General features: G+C 40.7%; 1 protein-coding gene across 1 annotated transcript; it reads right to left on the bottom strand.

Moving 5' to 3' along the window:
* Positions 1-12,160: 12,160 nt before the first annotated feature.
* LOC115725446 (uncharacterized) lies at positions 12,161-18,240 on the bottom strand. The gene is made up of 2 exons (XM_061106245.1): positions 18,109-18,240; positions 12,161-14,014 (listed from the first exon to the last, which is right to left on the bottom strand). Exons 1-2 carry the CDS (start codon positions 18,238-18,240, stop codon positions 12,161-12,163), a joined length of 1,986 nt encoding a protein of 661 aa, XP_060962228.1.
* Between the last annotated feature and the right edge of the window lie 322 nt (positions 18,241-18,562).

The following is an 18,562-nucleotide window of genomic DNA, read 5'->3' as shown; positions in this document are numbered from 1 at the left end:
TTATGATAGTATTTATTACAGAGAATGTTCTTGGTGGATTTTTCCTCTTCTAGTTCTTATGAAACCCAGAATTCTCGACCCCTCTTTAATGAGTTTGGGGGGTATTTGTAGTGTTTTTTGTGGGGAGATCCCTAGAATTAAGGTACATATATTTCTGTAACTATCAGTAAAGCCACACATTCCCAATGAATATATCATAGGTAATGCATGGTCTAATCCCTAGGCTTGTAAGGATTTTATGGATGTAGTCCTTTATCCTTTTTGACTGACGTGATTCCTCATAAAGTAGCCGTCACTAGGCTCATTAATTATAGCGTAGTAGCAGCAGAGAGGGGGTTGTACCGTCAGACTTTAAGACATATGGCAGTTCCAATACGCCTCCTCCCATGCGGCATTAAATGCGAGGTGACTGTTCAGGTAGGATCTGACACCTCCCGGAGATGCTTTGTTGTAGCCTTGCTCTCCGGGAGCATGTGAGGCTTACCTTCCTTCTCCAGGAGGCATGTCTAAGGTTAATCCTGCGCTTAAGGAGACTTAGCTGATTTATTCAAACGTTGGACCCTTTCCATCTACGTGTCATCCTCCGGTTGGCCCACGTATTTTGGGCAAAATCAGGGGGAACATTTACCTTTCAAGCCTTGTTTAGTAATGAGATGAACAAGGCTTGCTTAGATGCTTCCGGTTGCCTTATCAGCTTCCTGGCACGTGCTTTGGGCACGTGGTGGTGTAATAATGACCATCATTACTGCAGTTATTCACTTTTTGCAGGCGTCGATTCGTTTCTTGTCCATTTATTGACACGGCGCATTAAATGGGTGTCAGACGGGTACCCAAATGTTTTCTACCGCCTTGATGACGATTTAATCCAACCGTTGGATCTGTAGAATTCGAATCGATCGTCATCCTAACCGTTCGATGGTGGCTGATCACAGCTGTCTCACGCAGGTTCTGGCCTATAAAAGCCAGCCTTCTTACTTCATTTGGTTACTTTCAACATTTCACCAAATTTCTTCAGAGTTTTCTAGAGAGAAAAGAAACTTCAAACACCATAGATTTCCTGCTCTTATTCCTTCACCGTTGTCAGTCTACATTTTACCGGCGATCAACACCAACACCCAGTCTCCACACTTCATGTAAGTTCTTCATGTCTAGTACTCTTGCTTACTGTTTGTTTATATAACACACTTTATGATTTCTGGGTTGGATGTCTGAACTTCTGGGAATATTTTTGTTTGAGTTTATGTATGATGTGTTAGATTCCTCCTCTTTTGCGTTTAGATTACTTCTTTTAACTATGTTTTTGTCGAGAAACCATCTTCATCCCACGTAATGACACTTTAGGGTTTAGAGCAGACCTCGTCTTTTCGGTTTTACCCTTTTTTCCCTTTCTCTCTTTACTTTTTTGCAATGTCACTATCTGTGGGATTCTTGGACCCGACTCTTGTCAAGGAAAACCTATTGAGGCTTTCTTTTATGGCAAGTGTCCGGAGGGGGCCTCTTTCCAGCGGTTAGGGGACCCACATTCCCTTCTTAAATTAGGGTTTGGTTTGGGGCCTAACTGCTGGATTTTTTCAATCTTTTTCAGAACAAAAAAATGTCCACTTCCGCATCCGGGTCCAAGTCCTCAAAGAAGGGAGAAGTACGTTTGGCCACCCTGGAGGAGGTCATGAAGGGTCCTGTAGCCCAGGAAGGGTACAAGTCCCGTGCCAACGGGTGGGAAGCAGCTGAGCTTCAGTCTACCCTGACCTGAGCTCACCAGCTGGAGAAGATCGTGGTGGTGGCAGGCATCAAACCCTCTACCTCCGGGACCTACCACCGACTGCCTCGGGATGAGGAGACGCCCAACCATAATTATGGGGGCTTCAGAGCCTGGAGCCAGACACACCTGATGGTCGGGGCCATGCTCCCTCTCCAAGATTACTTTATTAATTTCCTTGTATTTGTTGGCCTTGCGCCGTATCAACTTATTCCCAAAGCCTACCGCCTGCTGTCAGGCTTGTTTATTTTTTATGCTGCCCGGAGCTGGGGCTTGCCCAGTCCGGCAGAAATTTTGTACTTTTACGAACTCGTTTCCATCCCTGAAAAGGGAGATAAACTTAAAGACGGTTTTTACGGCCTCCGGGCCCATCCTTTGAATGAGGGCCCGGTCCCTTACAACTACCAGAAGCACGTGAAGGAATATCATCACCGCTTCTTCTTCTCCTCCGGTTTCCAGGCCATGGATCACCCGGAGCTTCTCACGGAGTGTATTAGGATCCATCCTTACCTGCGGACCGAGCCTACTCAAATATTTCTTCAACGGGCCAAGACCTTTGCCACGTACGACAAGAAGGCCCTCGATGTCGGGGAGTTGGTCATAACATAGCACTTTCGGAAGGCCAAGTTGATCTTGGGGCACTAATCGGTGGATGACTTCAATCTCTCCAAAGTCATCTGCCCGAACGTGAGGGCTCCGGCCGTAGAGAAGGTGTTTCGGGACGACATCATTGCCATGGCGGAGAACAAGTACCAGAAGTACCTCTTCAAGAGGGAACAGGAGCTGGCTCATATCAAGGCCCAGACAACCGCCGGAAGGGCCCTTCGTATCGGAGCTCTGTCGGAGCGGAGGACCCCTAGACCTAAGCCTGTGGTCCCAGTACCAAATATTGGGGCTCCCGAGGCCAGCACTTCGGGTTCTGGTAAGTCCCCCTTAACAATACATTATGTTCGTCCTGTCCATGGGTATACCAGGCTTAGGCCTATAGGGTTCGATGAGCGTCTCCGTAGGTTTAGGATGCCTTCCACCCGGTGGGGGAATCATGCCAAGGAATATTATTTCTCCCACTTAGGCCATTATCTAGGTAGGTACCGGATGGGTTCTGGACCTCCGGCGCCTATTCTCTTGGATTATTCAGCTCATTTATCCTCTAGTTGGTACTTTCCCTCTAACAGCTTTCTCGGGGATGATGACGCCAACATCATGATTCGAGACTTTGCTAGGACCAAATTAGAGAGTCAGGGTAGGACTAGTTTTATTGCTTTTTGCTAAGTGTATGCTTTTTTCATGGATGTCCTGACACTTATCTCCTTTGTTGCAGCAGCCAGGCCCAGGGATGAACTCTTGGCAACTCTCGCTGAAGCCTACAGTCCTGATGCTTCCCCACCTCCGGCTGCCTCCCAGTTGGTTACTCGTGGGAGGTCCTCCTCCAATGCCCCTTCGGGCACCATCGTCTTGGTGGATGAGGAGGAGGAAGTTGAAGAAGGTGAAGTGGAGGACCCGGTCGCCCTTGAGCGTAAGCGAACGGGCAAGATGTAGAGGTGGAGTCCTCTAAGCGGACCCGCAGGGTAAACACTCCAGCCCCGAGCCATGACTCTGGGATTCCCTCCGAGGCGGAGGAATACATTGTGCCTCATGGCAGAGTGTTGACTCCGGTTCATGCTGATGAGGAGAGGCAGAATCTTCGGGTGGCCAAACACATTTACGCCCTTGACGAGTAAGTCGGGGGCATGCTGAGGTGGAGGCCTTGAAGAAAATCCTTCGGGAGGAGCAGCAGAATACTCTCCAGGAGGAAGCCTTCCGGAATCCGGACGGACTGGTTCAACCGCTTCGTTGGGCCCACCTTGGCTCCGTTTGCCTCGGAGATGACTAGCTAGTTCGTCTCCCACCTGACGGAATTCCCACCTAAGAGATATGCTGCTTGCGCCTCCTTGAACTCTATGTACCAGGTCCAAGACATAAGCTCTGCCATGGCCGCGGTGAGTACTTCGTAATTTATTCCATCTCTTAATATTTTGTCTAAGGCATCTGATCTCACACTTGCCTCCTTTTTCAGATTACTGCTGAGACCGGCCGCCTCTCCAAGGCTTTGATTGATCATGGCTTTGTCATGTCCGAATTCGGGGGCATAGACGAGGCCATGAGAATCCTTCGGGACTTGTCTTCCGAAAGGCGGGCATTCTAGGAGGAGGCTCAACGGAGGGAGGCCCTTGCAGAGGCAAAGCTTCGAGAGGAGGCCAAGCAGAGGGAGGCTGAAGTATAGGCGAGGCACCAGGAGGCGCTCAAGGCGGAGGGTGAGGCCATGGCTATGGCTAGGCGCGAGCTTCGGGAGGCCAGGGAAGCCATGGACGAAATGGATGCCAAGGTGAAATTCTTAGAGAAGTTGCACCAGGCGGACTTACAGTCTAAGGCCAACCTGACAGTGGAGTTGAAGGAGCTGAGGGACTTCAGAGACCAGGCCTTGAAGAAGGCTAAAAGAGATGAGCTCCTGACCCCCGTCTCCTGCAAGCACTGCGTTAAGCGCTTCGACGATGGTGTCTACATGGCCGGGCAGTCAAATGGCCAAAGTATTAAGCTTGACTTCTATCCCAAGCCTGAAGAGGCCCTTGCCAAATTCCGGGAGAAGAAGAAAAAACTTGATGCTATGCTTGAAGCACGTCGGGGCCCTCGTCTTCCTCCTCGCATTGATTAGGCTACGGAGTCCAACCATTTCTTTGTAATCATATCTCTTTTTTTTTTATTTACAACCATTTTTATTTTCTTTGAGACAATCTTAATTTAGCCGTTTGTTTTCTAAGGAGAGACAATTATTATGGCCCGTCCCCAGGCCCTTTGTATGTTACATATATATTTTTTTTGGACCTGCCCTTTGGGCCAGGATGTTTTAAATACATATGTTTACTTTGATACGTATTCTTTTTGACTTTGTTTTTACTTTCGGCCTGTTTTACATCTGTTCGTGTGGTATGCCTTAGTACCCCCCTGAGTGGCATGAAAACTTTGTTTTTAAGGCACTCAGTTTTATTTAAAATTTAGAGGTTGCATACACTTTGACGGTACAAATTCTTTAAACAAAGCTTAAGTTTACATATTTGGACTATTGGTAATACTTCCGGAGATGATTGGCATTCCAAGCCTTTGGCACAATGGTTCCGTCCATCCTTTTTAGCTTATAGGTTTCGGAGCCGATCTCATCCTCAATTTCATATGGCCCTTCCCAATTTGGCCCAAGTACCCCCACTCCAGGTTCTTGAGTGGCTGGGAAGACTCTTCTTAAGACCATATCCCCAATAGTGAATTTTCTATTTTTAACTTTAGAGTTAAAATATTTAGTCACCGTCTTTTGATAAGCTGCCATTCGTATTTGAGACTCGTCCTGGAGCTCTTCAACCTGATCCAACGCTTCCAATAATAAAGCTTGGTTTGTAGCTGGATCATAAGTTGTTCTCCTGTGGGACGGGAATAACGTTTCTACCGGGACCATTGCTTCACAACCGTACGCCATTGAAAAAGGCGAGTGGCCGGTCGTAGTTCTTGGGGTCGTCCGGTAGGCCCATAACACTCTTGGCAGTTCTTCAGGCCAATTGTTTTTGTAGGCCAGCAGCTTTTTCTTTAGGGTGACCTTTAGGATTTTGTTGACTGATTCTGCTTGTCCGTTTGTTTGCGGCCTTACCACTACGGAGAAGCTTTTCACGACTCTGTGTTGGTTGCAGAAGTTAGTGAACTCTTTGCAATCGAATTGCTTTCCATTGTCAGAGACTATTTTGTGAGGTAAGCCATATCGACACACTATGTTTTTAATAACAAAGTCTAGTGCTTTATTAGCAGTCATAGTCTTCATTGGCTCAGCCTCCGTCCATTTGGTGAAGTAGTCCACTTCTACTATTGCATACTTTACTCCTCCCTTTCCTGTTGGCAGGGACCCAATAAGATCTATTCCCCAGACCGCAAAGGGCCAGGGACTAGTCATCAGGGTAATCTCATTGGGAGGAGCTCTCGGTATGTTCGCGAACCTTTGGCACGAATCACATTTCTGGACATAGTCTATGCAATCTTTTTTCATTGTTGGCCAGAAGTACCCTTGTCTCAATATTTTCTTTGAGAGACTTGGTCCTCCTGTATGATCTCCATAGAACCCTTCATGGACCTCTAGCATGATTTGCTTAGCTTCAGGGTCCGATACACACCTTAAATAAGGCATGCTGAGTCCTCTTCGGTAGAGAATTTTGTCCATCATCACATAACGGTGAGCTTGATACTGAATCCTTCTGGACAGTGCCTTCTCTTGGGGCAACTCACCTTTTGTTATGTATTCGATGATGGGGACCACCCAGCTGGGTTCTTGCCCAACCGTTATTACGGCCTCTTTTACTTTGATGCTTGGCTCTGCCAAGCGTTCCACAGGTACCACCCCCAGTTTCTCGATTTCCCTGTCTGAAGCTAACTTAGCCAGACAGTCCGCGTGAGCATTCTTTTCCCTGGGGATTCTTTCCACTTTATAGTCCGCGAACTCGTGGAGCAGTTCCCGGACTATTGCTACATACGCGGCCATTCTTTCTCCACGTGTCTGATATTCTCCCGACACCTGGTTCACTACCATACTACAAGAAAACCCGCTTTTGCCGGCGCATTATTGCGCCGGAAAAAGTACCCTAATTGCGTCAGTAAAGCTTTGCCGGCGCAGTTGTGCGTCGGCAAAGCTTATCTGGGAATCTTGGTCGGTAAAGGACTTTTTACCGGCGCGTAGACTAACTGCGCCGGTAAAACTTCCTTTTATCGGTGAGAAATTACGCCAGTAAAAAATAAGCGCCGGTGTTAAAAAATGCCCTTATCCGCTTTGAACCTGCTTTGATAAGTTTTTGCCGGCGCAATAGGGTGCTGGTAAAACTATTGGCGCCAACCGTCAGATTGGCGCCAATAGTCTTAGCCACTTTTTACCGGCGCACTATTGCACCGGCAAAAGTATTAATTTTTATTTTTTAAAAAAAAAATTAATTAATTATAATATTAATTAATTAAATTTTTTTAAATAATTATAATATTATATTAACAAAAAAACCCAACATAATTTACATTAAAAGATAAACCAACATTAATTATATTATGTTCTACTAAAATAAGTTATAAAAAAAATGTTAAATGTTCGAACCGGATAATAAAAAAAGTATAGTTCTATATGCGGGTAATGTCGTCATCATTGTTTCTCTCAGTCTCGGGAGGCTACGATGACGATCCAGCACCAGGAGCAGCCGACGATCCAGCACCAGGAGTGGGCAATGGTGGAAGATACATGGGAGGCAAGTTGATGTTGGGTTTTATGCCCTAAATAAAACTCATTTCAATATAATCAGATTTACTTATTAATATAGATCAGAAATAACATTTAATGTTGCATGGTTCACATGATTTATTTCATGATTATATGTACATAATGTATAAATTCATCTGAAACCCTTTTCACATACTTGATCCTGTTTATTGTGTCGTCAACACATTGGAAAGTAAACATGACTATGTGAATAAAGTTTCCTAGATTTATCAGACATAGGGTTTTACTGATATGATAATCTACAACAAGAGTTTACTTGTATTTGGAGAAATACTATGTTCTTTCCAGAGCATTGGTTAAAGTAAAGCTCAGGTTGGATGCATGGAGTATGCATCGGAAGGGACCGATATTGAGCTTTGACTTAGATTTATTAAACTTACCGTAATATCTATTCAAGTCAATATCGCCTAGTTGATCCTAGATCAAATGATCTTAATCCTGATATGATTAGGCTCAATCTTGAAAGGCTATTCGTGTTCTTTGATTTGTTAGTTAAGCCTACTTTTAGGTCAGGGTGATACGTACATTTTGGGAACACGGTAGTGCAATTGAGTGGGAGCGCTAGCATAAACATGGAATCTATAGCTTCTATCTGGCAAATAGTAAGCAAAGGATGATCTCCTTCGAGCTTGACCAAACGAACATAAATGGTGGAGTACTCATTTCACATTAGCTGAAATATCATTTATACGGGGTCAAGTGTTTTAAGGAATAAATACATTGTAGGGTGTAACGGTAATTTAATCCCTTTACAGTGTAGATCATTCATATAGAGGATCATTGATCACATTAGGATTGTAACAATGGATAACTAATGATGTGTCTATATGGTGGAACATATAGAGCATTCTATATACTGAGAGTGCAATTCTAAGTTCTATGTGTGGATTCAACGAAGAATTAATAAGTTAGTGAATTTTAGTGCTAAATTCTTGATCTACTTATTGGAAGCTCGGTTATATAGACCCATGGTCCCCCCACTAGTTGAGATAATATTGCTTGTAAGACTCATGTAATTGGTTTTGATTAATCAATTATAATTCTCAAATTAGACTATGTCTATTTGTGAATTTTTCACTAAGTAAGGGCGAAATTGTAAAGAAAGAGTTTATAGGGGCATATTTGTTAATTATGATACTTTGTATGGTTCAATTAATAAATATGATAAATGACAATATTATTTAATAATTATTTATAGTTATTAAATAGTTAGAATTGGCATTTAAATGGTTGAATTAGGAAATTGGCATTTTTGAGAAAATCAGATACAAAATGTGTTAAAATTGCAAAATTGCAAAAAGCAAGGCCCAATCCACTAAGTTTAGGGCCAGCCACTTTTGTAGGAAATTTAAACTGATTTTTTCATTATTTTAATGCCATATAATTCAAATCTAACCCTAGTAGGAATGCTATAAATAGATAGTGAAGGCTTCAGGAAAATTACACTTTTCTTCTGACTTTTTCTATTCAGAAAAATTGAGCCTTCTCTCTCCCTATCTTTAGCTGACCACTCTCTCTCTTCTTCCTTGATAATTTCGAAATCCTTAGTGTATGAGTAGTTCCCACACACATCAAGTGATACCTCAATCATAGTGAGGAAGATCGTGAAGAAAGATCATCAGCAAAGGAGTTTCAGCATCAAAGATTCAGAGAAAGAGATCCAGGTTCAGATATTGATAATGCTCTGCTACAGAAAGGAATCAAGGGCTAGATATCTGAACGGAAGGAGTCATTATATTCCGCTGCACCCAATGTAAGGTTTCCTAAACTTTATATGTGTTTAATTTATCGTTTTAGAAAGTTCATATTTAGGATGTTAATAAACATACTTGTGAGTAGATCTAAGATCCTGGTAAAATAAATTCCAACAGTTGAAACCCGGCACAGCTCGAGAAAGATACTCAAACTGATCTTGGAATCGTCTGAGGTAGAGTTGTTGTGTCTCATACTGCTGCCTCGTATGTTGAGTTGTCTGCTCCGCTTCCTCCACTTTTTTCTGTAAAGCCTCGTACTATTCCATTGTAACAGTCGATGGGGCTGAAGGATGCGTGGCAGGTGCTCTTTTGGCCCCAACTCCCTTCAGTCTGGGGAGATGGCCAAAGCCTCTAAGATGCCGAGATCGTACCCCGAGTACTTGCGTCATAACAGGTAAGTCTCGGGGGTACTGTGTAGGATCGACTGCAGGCTCTTCGGGCTCATCTTCAGTGGGCGTTGGTTGAGTTGCCGCTATTTCAACTATTTGCTCCTAAAACAAACAAATAAGTTAAATGGTTAATTTTAATACAAAATAAATTGAAAGAAATAAATAAAAATTGAATTAAAACGTAAACTTACGTAAGCTTGTTGCGCGAACTCGTTGCGCCAATTGTTGCCTTTATGGTGAAACTTTTGAAAAGTTTCCATTGCAGTTGGCAGTTCTCCTGTGTCGGGGTTAGCCTATTTTCAAGAGAAAATATATTAGTATTGTTATTTTACTAGAAAAATTTAAATGAATGATAGTTAAATATAAACTTACCCCCTCGACAACATGTGAAACAATAGGCTTGGAGCCCCAGCCTCCTAGAAATTTCATCTTACCCCGACTTTCTTTATTTTTCGCTGCTCTCGCCTGAAATTAATAATTTTTCTAACAATTAATTATTTATTATTGAATATATAAATTAAACATTACTAAAATTAAAAATTTTTAAAAATGTACCTTTTGTTTGTCTGTGCTCCAATAAGCGATGCAGTCACTCCACACCTCTTGAGTTACTCCCTCAGGAGGTGACATGTCGGCCCTCTCCTATCCAAGCTCCTCAATGTTTTGTATCCACTTTTTCTTGCAGTCTGCCCTCTAGTCACGTAAACCCTTTGACATCTCGTACTCACCGTAGTCTACGAATGTAGGGTTATCTCGTGGGAGGACAAACTTGGTCTGCAAAAAGTTACAAATTAATACATTAATTACAATTTAGTAAGAGTATAGTAATTTAGAAATTAAAAAAATTATTAAGACATACCTCAAGTCTATCCCAGAGTGCATTGATGTCAGCTCTACTGACATCTTCCCATTTGAATTTATTAATGGGGATAGACATCCGAGTCATCCATTTCGCCATATTATTGAATTTTTTTTCTGTTCTTGCCAACGGGGGTGCTAGTCTCTGCGTGCACCTCAATCTGTAACTTGGCAAATTGTGTTTTGGAGAGCTCCTCCTCAACATTCTTGCCCTTGTATTTACCTCTGACCTCTTTCTTTTTCGAACTGTTGCCACTTGGTGTAGACATACTACATATACAACACATATTTTTTAAATAAAATAAACTAACATATTGCAAACATATTAAAGAAGAAGGGTTGTAATTTTATTTTATTTAAAACACTATTTTAATTACAATTCATCATCCTCATCATCAGTTACATATACAGCATTATCATCACTGTCACTCTCTAATTCTAAGGAGTTGTCTTCTTCGGTATTTAGACCCTCGTTGTCATCATCCACAATGAAATCATCTAATTGTTGAGGCTGTGAATTCACACAATGGATGTTTGCAACTTCAGTTGGGTCGACATCATGGCGAACATAGTCAACATCATCCAACTGTGGAAGTTGAACAACGAACTCGGTTTCAGCTGAATTGTTTTCCTGTACAAAGGGTGTCTCCCCATCCGTGTCTGGGAAGTCCCAAACATTTCGCGATATGTACTCATTTACAATCAGCCAGTCTTTACCGTTCTTCAAATCAGGAATGTAGTAGATCAATTTTGCTTGCGATGCAAGTATAAACGGTTCATTTTGGTACCACTGTCGGTTGACGCAAATGCTAGTAATAACACCGTCACTATCAATTCTACTCCCGTTAGTGTCAAACCACTTACACAAAAATAAGAGAACACTGCAGTCTTTTAAATAAGTGAACTCCATAATTTTTTCAAGTGTGCTGTAAAAATTTTGTCCATCTTCACCGGGGACCATAACACCGCTATTTTGTGTTTTGCGGTTATCATCCCTTTCCTTGACCAAAAATTTAATACCGTTCACTATGCACCCTGGATAAAAATAAATTGTTGCATTCGCTGGGTTAGTGATAGCATACAACTCATCTGACAGTGCACCCTGGTTGCTCAACCGTAGTTCATTAATCTACATATCAGGAAAAATATTAAATTGAGAAAAGTTGAACAGTTATTGAGAACAAGATTAAGAGTATTGAGAGGCAACAAGACTTACTCGAGTTTTGAACCATTCAGGGAACTCAGTCTCTTGCACTTTTTCAATATTACCTACACCCCTTGCTTGAAGCAACTCCTTGTGCTCACTATATAATATAATGCACTTAGTAAGTTAAGAATTTTTTAGATGAAGTCGACTATTGTGTGTTTGTGTTTTTGGAATTTATACTTACTTGATATACGGCTCAACCTCTGTGCAATTGTTCAAAATGTACCACTCTGCCTTACGCTTGCTTTGCATGGGTAAGGTGTCGACTGTCCTCATACCGAGGGGTCGGCCAACATGCTTGAATACAGAAAACTGTCGAGTTGGCATGTTTTGGACAATGTCATTGTTTCGGTCAGGACGGTTGAATCGAGTTTCGACTTCTCGAAAGTACATTGAGCAAAAGGTTAATGCCTCACTAACCACAAAAGATTCAGCAATAGAGCCTTCCGGACGGGCACGATTCCTGACATATTGCTTGTACACAGACATTGACCGCTCAATGGGATACATCCACCTGTACTGCACTGGTCCACCTAGTATAGCTTCTTTAGGGAGATGCATAACTACGTGAACCATTATGTCGAAGAAAGCCAGTGGAAAAATTGTTTCTAACTTGCACAAAATAGTTAGAATATTTTTTTGCATTTTTTCTAAATCTGAAACATTAAGTGTTCTTGAGCATAATTGTTTGAAATACACACAGAGCTCAATGATTGTGTCCCGAATTTCTTTTTTCAAGAACTTACGAATACCTGCCGGTAGTAAACATTGTAACAAAACATGACAATCATGTGATTTGAGCCCGGAAATCTTGCCCGTATCCAAATTTACATTTTTGTCTAAGTTTGCTGCAAAACCGTCCGGAAATCATACAGACTTTATGAAGTCTGCAAATTCAATCCGTTCTTGAACACTAAGTGTGTAACTAGCTGGAGGCTTTTTCCACTTCCCATTCCGGTCTTCATACAACCACAACTCTCGTTGTATTTGCAAGTCTTGCAAATCCATTCTCGCCTTGTCGGTATCCTTTGACTTCCCGTCGATATTTAGAAGAGAACCTACTAAGCTGTCACACACATTTTTCTCAATGTGCATTACATCAAGATTATGTCGTAATGACTTTGACTTCCAGTACTCAAGCTCAAAAAAAATACTTTTTTTAGACCAATTGAGCTCTTCACTAGAACGCTTCCGTTTCACACCCCCGAACTGTTTGTGTTTTCCAGGCAAAGTCAATGGAATTTGGTCTAATTGAGTTAAAATATCATCCCCCGTCAATGCAGGAGGTGGTGCTCTCTTCTCAGTCTTACCATTGTACTTTTTTCTTCTCCTTCTCGGATCACTCATTTCGAGAAAGCGTCTGTGGCCAACATATCCAATCTTACTATTTAGGCCAATGGAAGGAGTATGTTCATTGCAAGTGGGACACGCCATATACCCTTTTGTGCTCCAACCAGACATTAGAGCATAAGCAGGAAAATCATTTATTGTCCACAACACTACCGCACGCATTGAAAACACAGTTCCGTTGTAGGCATCTCGTGTTTCAACACCCATCTCCCACAACTGTTTCAGTTCATCAATTAATGGTCTCATGAATACATCTATGTCTTTCCCATGAGATGATGGACCTAGAATTAATAAGGTCAACAACAACGATTCAGCACTCATACACTTCCACGGTGGCAAATTATATGGGACACAAATAACTGGCCACAGGCTGTAAGAGTTGCTCATGTTGCCAAATGGATTAAAACCGTCAGTCGCCAATCCCAGTCTAACATTTCTAGGTTCAACAGCAAAAGACGGATGAAGGCGGTCAAACTGCTTCCATTCTTCAGCATCCGCAGGATGCCTAAGCACACCGTCTTCTTTTGGTCTCTGCGAGTAATGCCAACGCATATCCTCTGCAGTGTGTCTTGAGCAATATAATCGTTTTAGTCTAGGTGTGAGTGGGAAGTAACGCATAACTTTGTGAGGAAATTTTTTCCCCTTACCCTTTCTTTTCACCCATCGTGATTTGCCACATACAGGGAAAAACTCCTTCTTCTCATTCTCCTTCCAGAAAATAGCACAATTATACTTGCACACATCTATTGAGTCGTAACCCAAACCTAGATTGCGCAATCGCATCTTCGACTCATAATGCGACTTCGGTAATTTTGTCCCCTCTGGAAATAGATCAATCAAGATGGACAACAACATATCGAAAGAGTGGTTACTCCACCCATTCAAAACCTTGCAGTGCATAAGCTTTACCAGTTCATTGAGGGCTGATTTTTTGCAACCTGGATATAACTCAGCCTCCATCTCCTTAAACAAGTCATCAAACTTATTGTTGTCGTTGATAGGGGGTTCATGGAAAGAATCAGTCGTGTTAGCAGATTCGTTAAACCCAGGGTCCCCTCTTAACATGTCTACCAACACATCTGCCATTTCCTCTTCGTCATTTTCTGGAAGTTCAACTGCGGGCTGAGAGAAAGTCTCCCCGTAGAAATACCAGGGGTTGTACAAAGGTTGGATCCCGCTGAGAAATAAATGAACCCTTATAGTTGCAGGTGTGTGGAAATTCACATTCAAACACCGCATGCATGGGCATCGAGCTAATCCGTCAGAATTCACGTGGTTCGTTGCTACCGCAACGAACTCATCAACGCCACTTCGAAACTCTGCAGAGCGCCAGTGTGCCTTCATCCAACTTCGGTTGGTAGGCATCTTCCACTATGAAGTAATTAACAAAAACAATTTAAAAAAAAAACAAGAAAATGTGCAAGTGTCCTAATCCACCTTCTCACTCCATTACTGAAAGGGTAAAGAACCTATCCCATTCAGGTTTGTAATATACATATAGTACAATCTACGCTCTTAAGATTATTTCATTTTTGTAAAAATTTCGGCAGCACCTCCCCACAGTTCTTATAAGTTAGCAAACTTGTAATAATTAAGTTTGCCGACTTACAAGAACGTGTAAGAAGACGTACCAAAATATCTACTAATGAAATAATCAAATAAGCAATAGATCATACTATAAGTATAAAACAAGCCCAAACTATCCATGCGGACAAACAGACTTGGATAATTTGGAGAAGCGTATTTAAGAGTCCTTACTCACTCAGCCTCTCCAAACGGGTCTAAGGTATTTCGTGCATGTGTAAAATAAAAAAAAAAATTATCACTATGTGATAATACAAATACAAATACAATTTTACTATCCTATCTTTGGTGTATAACCAAAGAGATCAAGAAAAGATAATAAAAATTTAATTTTATGCTATTTTAATATCTTATGCTCATTTGTACTTACTTTATAATTACACTTACTTTATGATAATTAGATTAAATTCTTACTATAATTACTTTAAATTTTAATTTTTTTTTTTTGTAAATTATAAGTATAAATATTTAAAATTTATAAATATCACTTCATTACATTTTAAATTTTATAATAAATATTAATTTCTAATTTTTTATTTTATTTATTTAAATTATAAATTACAAACTTTTTAATCTTCAAAATATCATTTGCTTACATTTTCAATTTTGTAATAAATATTCATTTATAATTTTCTATTTTATTTATTAAACTTAAAAATTACAACCTTTTTAAAGTTCATAATATCACTTACTTACTTTTTAAAATTAAACAATAATTAGTAATTTATAATTTTCACATTTATTCAATTAAATTAAAGATTACAAATTTTTAAAAATAAAAAAAAATTGATTACCTATTATATTTTATAATATATACTAATGTTTTAATATTATTTATTTAAATTAAAGATTACAAATTTTTTAAAATAAAAAAAAAATTAATTACTTATTATATTTTATAATATATATTAATTTAAATTAAAGATTACTAAAACAAATATTTTGATTACTTATTATATTTTTTAATATATACTAATTTATATTTTTCTATTTTATCTATTTAAATTAAATATTATAAAGTTTAAAAATTTCAAATATATTTTTTTTTGCATACTTTTGACATTTTATGATATACATTATTTAACAAATTTTTATTTAATTTATTTAAATTAAAAATTACATTACATAACTATCTACCAAAATTTGGGCAGCATAACGGCTTAAAAAGCGTAGACCCAAAATTTTTAAAACCTATGAATATAGCACAAACAAACTTTCGATAACAACATATGAAAAATAATAAATCACACCACCGATCAGACTGCAGTATTTTATCACAGAACATACTTCACTAACATGTATAGGCATCCTAACTTATAACAAATCTATTAAATTTATTACTAATATAAAGAAAAAAAAAACAAACCTGAAGCAGTCCAAAAATGACAACAACAAGCAGGAAGCGGTGCTTCGGGCCGGTAAACGGGACCTAATTTCATAAAAATAAAACCCAATAATTAAAATATCAACATACATATACACACATAAATATATAAACATACACTTATACTTAAACTTACATATATATACACATACACATACATACACACACACACACACATAAACACATACACATACATATACACACATAAACACATATATACTCTCACATAAATATATATACACATATACATATATATACATACACCCACATACACATACACATATACATATATACATATATATACATATATACATCCACATACACATATACATATATATACATACACCCATATACACATACATACATATATACACATATATACATCCACATCCACATACACATATACATACATACATACACATACATAAATACATATATATACATATACATATATACACTAATAAACACATACACATACACATTTACACTAATCCATACCTATATATAAACTTTTCAAAAAAAAAATAAAATTAAAAAATTAAAAAATACCTTCCACAAATAACAGGAGGTGGGGCTTTGGGTGGTGTGGGGTGGAGGCTACTGGCGGCCGGTGGTGGTGCCCGACGGACGGTGGTGGGTGGCTGCCGGCGGTGGGGAATTTTTTTCCAAAAAAAAAAACAAAATTTTTGAGAGAAATGAGTGAGATTGATAGAGATTAGTGAGATTGAGTGAGAATGAGTGAGATTGAAAGAGAGGGATGAAGGAGGGATTTTTTGAGAGAAAAAAAAATTTCAGAAAAAAAAAAACCAGAAATGGGGTCTGCTCGTCGAAGGGGATATATGAACACTTTTACCGGCGCATTGAATTGCGCCAGTAAAAGTGTTCATATAACCCTAAACCCAAACGCACCATTTCGCTTACCACTTTTACCGGCGCATTAATGCGCCGGTAAGAGTAATCTCACCTACCACCAATTTCCACGCGGATTATTTCCCCCCAAATTTTCACGAGGGCGGTCAAGATTCCCATCAAAATTTGGGAAACTTTTACCGGCGCAATTTTGCGCCGTAAAAGCCTTACAGAAGTGGACATGTATTCGCGCCATTTGGCAGTTCATTGTTCATCTTTTATGCTGAAATGCGCCGGTAAAAGTTATAACTGAATCTAATCCCAAATTCAGCATCTCATTTATGCTGACAACTTTTGCCGGCGCAATTGGTCAACTGCGCCGGTAAGATTAGGCTTTCTTGTAGTGCCAGTTGGGAATCGCTGTATACTTCTACTCTTTTAGCCCCCACAGTTTTTGCTAATCTCAGCCCCGCTATCAAGGCTTCATATTCGGCCTCATTGTTAGAGGCTGAGAAGTTAAACCGTAGGGCTGCTTGGAGTCGAAGTCCGCGCTTGTCCTTTTATGGAAATGCGTGGAATGTAATGCAGGTCAATTTGGCTTAACTCCATTGCCCATTTGAGGAGCCTTCCGGATGCCTCTGGCTTTTGTAGTACTTGCCGGAGTGGGTGGTTGGTCAATACCTTAATTGGGTGAGCTTGGAAGTAGTGTCTTAACTTTCTCAGGCCATCAGGAGACAAAAAACTAGTTTTTCAATTACTGGGTATCGCATCTCCGCCCCTATAATGCGCTTGCTGACATAGTACACGGGATGCTGAGTTTTCTCCTCTTCCCGAACTAAGGCCGCGCTAACTGCATTCTCGGAGACGGCCAAGTATAGGAACAAGTCTTCTCCGAGAACGGGCTTTGATAGGATTGGTGGCTTGGCCATGTGTTCTTTTAGTTTTTTGAATGCCTCCTCGCACTCGTCGGACCATTCAAATTTCTGACACTTCTTCAAGATGCTGAAGAAGGGAAAGCATTTGTCTGTGTACCGGGAGATAAAACGGCTCAGGGCAGCAACCTTTCCGGTTAGGCTTTGCACATCTTTCTGTTTCTTTGGGGATGCATGCTCAGGAGAGCTTGAATTTTTTTCGGATTTGCCTCAATTCCCCTCTGACTGACAATGAAGCCCAGGAACTTCCCTGACTTAACCCCGAAAGTGCACTTCTTCGGGTTGAGTTTCATTCCGTATCTCCGGACCACTTCAAAGCATTCTTCTAAGTCGTCCGCGTGGCTAGTGCATGCTTTTGACTTGACTAGCATGTCGTCCACGTATACCTCCATATTTTGCCCCAGGAGGCCTTTGAACATCTGGTTCACCATTCTTTGATAAGTTGCACCAGCATTTTTCAGTCCGAAATGCATGACTAGGTAGCAGTATACCCCCTTATCGGTCCTGAAGCTAGTGCACTCTTGATCCGCTACGTGCATTTTAATTTGGTTGTAACTGGCGTACGCGTCCATGAAGGACAGTAGTTTGAATTCGGAGGTGGCGTCCACCATCTGGTCGATCCTTGGCAAAGGGAAACAATCCTTTGGGCAGGCTTTGTTTAGATCAGTGAAGTCTATACAAACCCGCCAGGTCCCGTTGGGCTTTGGCACCAGTACCGGAATGGCTAGCCATTCCGGGTAGTAGACATCTCGAATCATGCCACTCGTTATTAGTTTGTGCACCTCCTTTTCTAAGGCTTCAGCCTTCACTGAGTCGAGGGGACGTCTCTTCTGCTGGACCGGTGGCATGTCCGGGTTGACATTGAGGACATGGGTGATGACGTGGGGACTTATGCCGGTCATGTCTTCTTGGCACCATGCAAAAATGTCAATGGCGCCCCTCAGTGTCTTTATTATTTTTTCTTTTTCCTCCGGTTCTAGGCTCTTTCTTAGCTGGAGGACTTTGGTGGAGTCGAGGTCGCACACCGACACTTCCTCGACGTCCTCCATTGGTTCTACAATTTTTTCAGATCCCACACGGGGATCCAACTCATCTTCTTCCGCCATTTCTGGCTCAATAATTTCTCGGACCACCAAGACGGGTAGGTGGGCAGCAACGTTATAGCACTGC

The sequence above is a fragment of the Cannabis sativa genome, chromosome X, assembly GCF_029168945.1.
Source record: "Cannabis sativa cultivar Pink pepper isolate KNU-18-1 chromosome X, ASM2916894v1, whole genome shotgun sequence".
Lineage (NCBI taxonomy): Eukaryota > Viridiplantae > Streptophyta > Magnoliopsida > Rosales > Cannabaceae > Cannabis > Cannabis sativa.
This window is presented reverse-complemented; position numbering and strand designations above follow the sequence as displayed.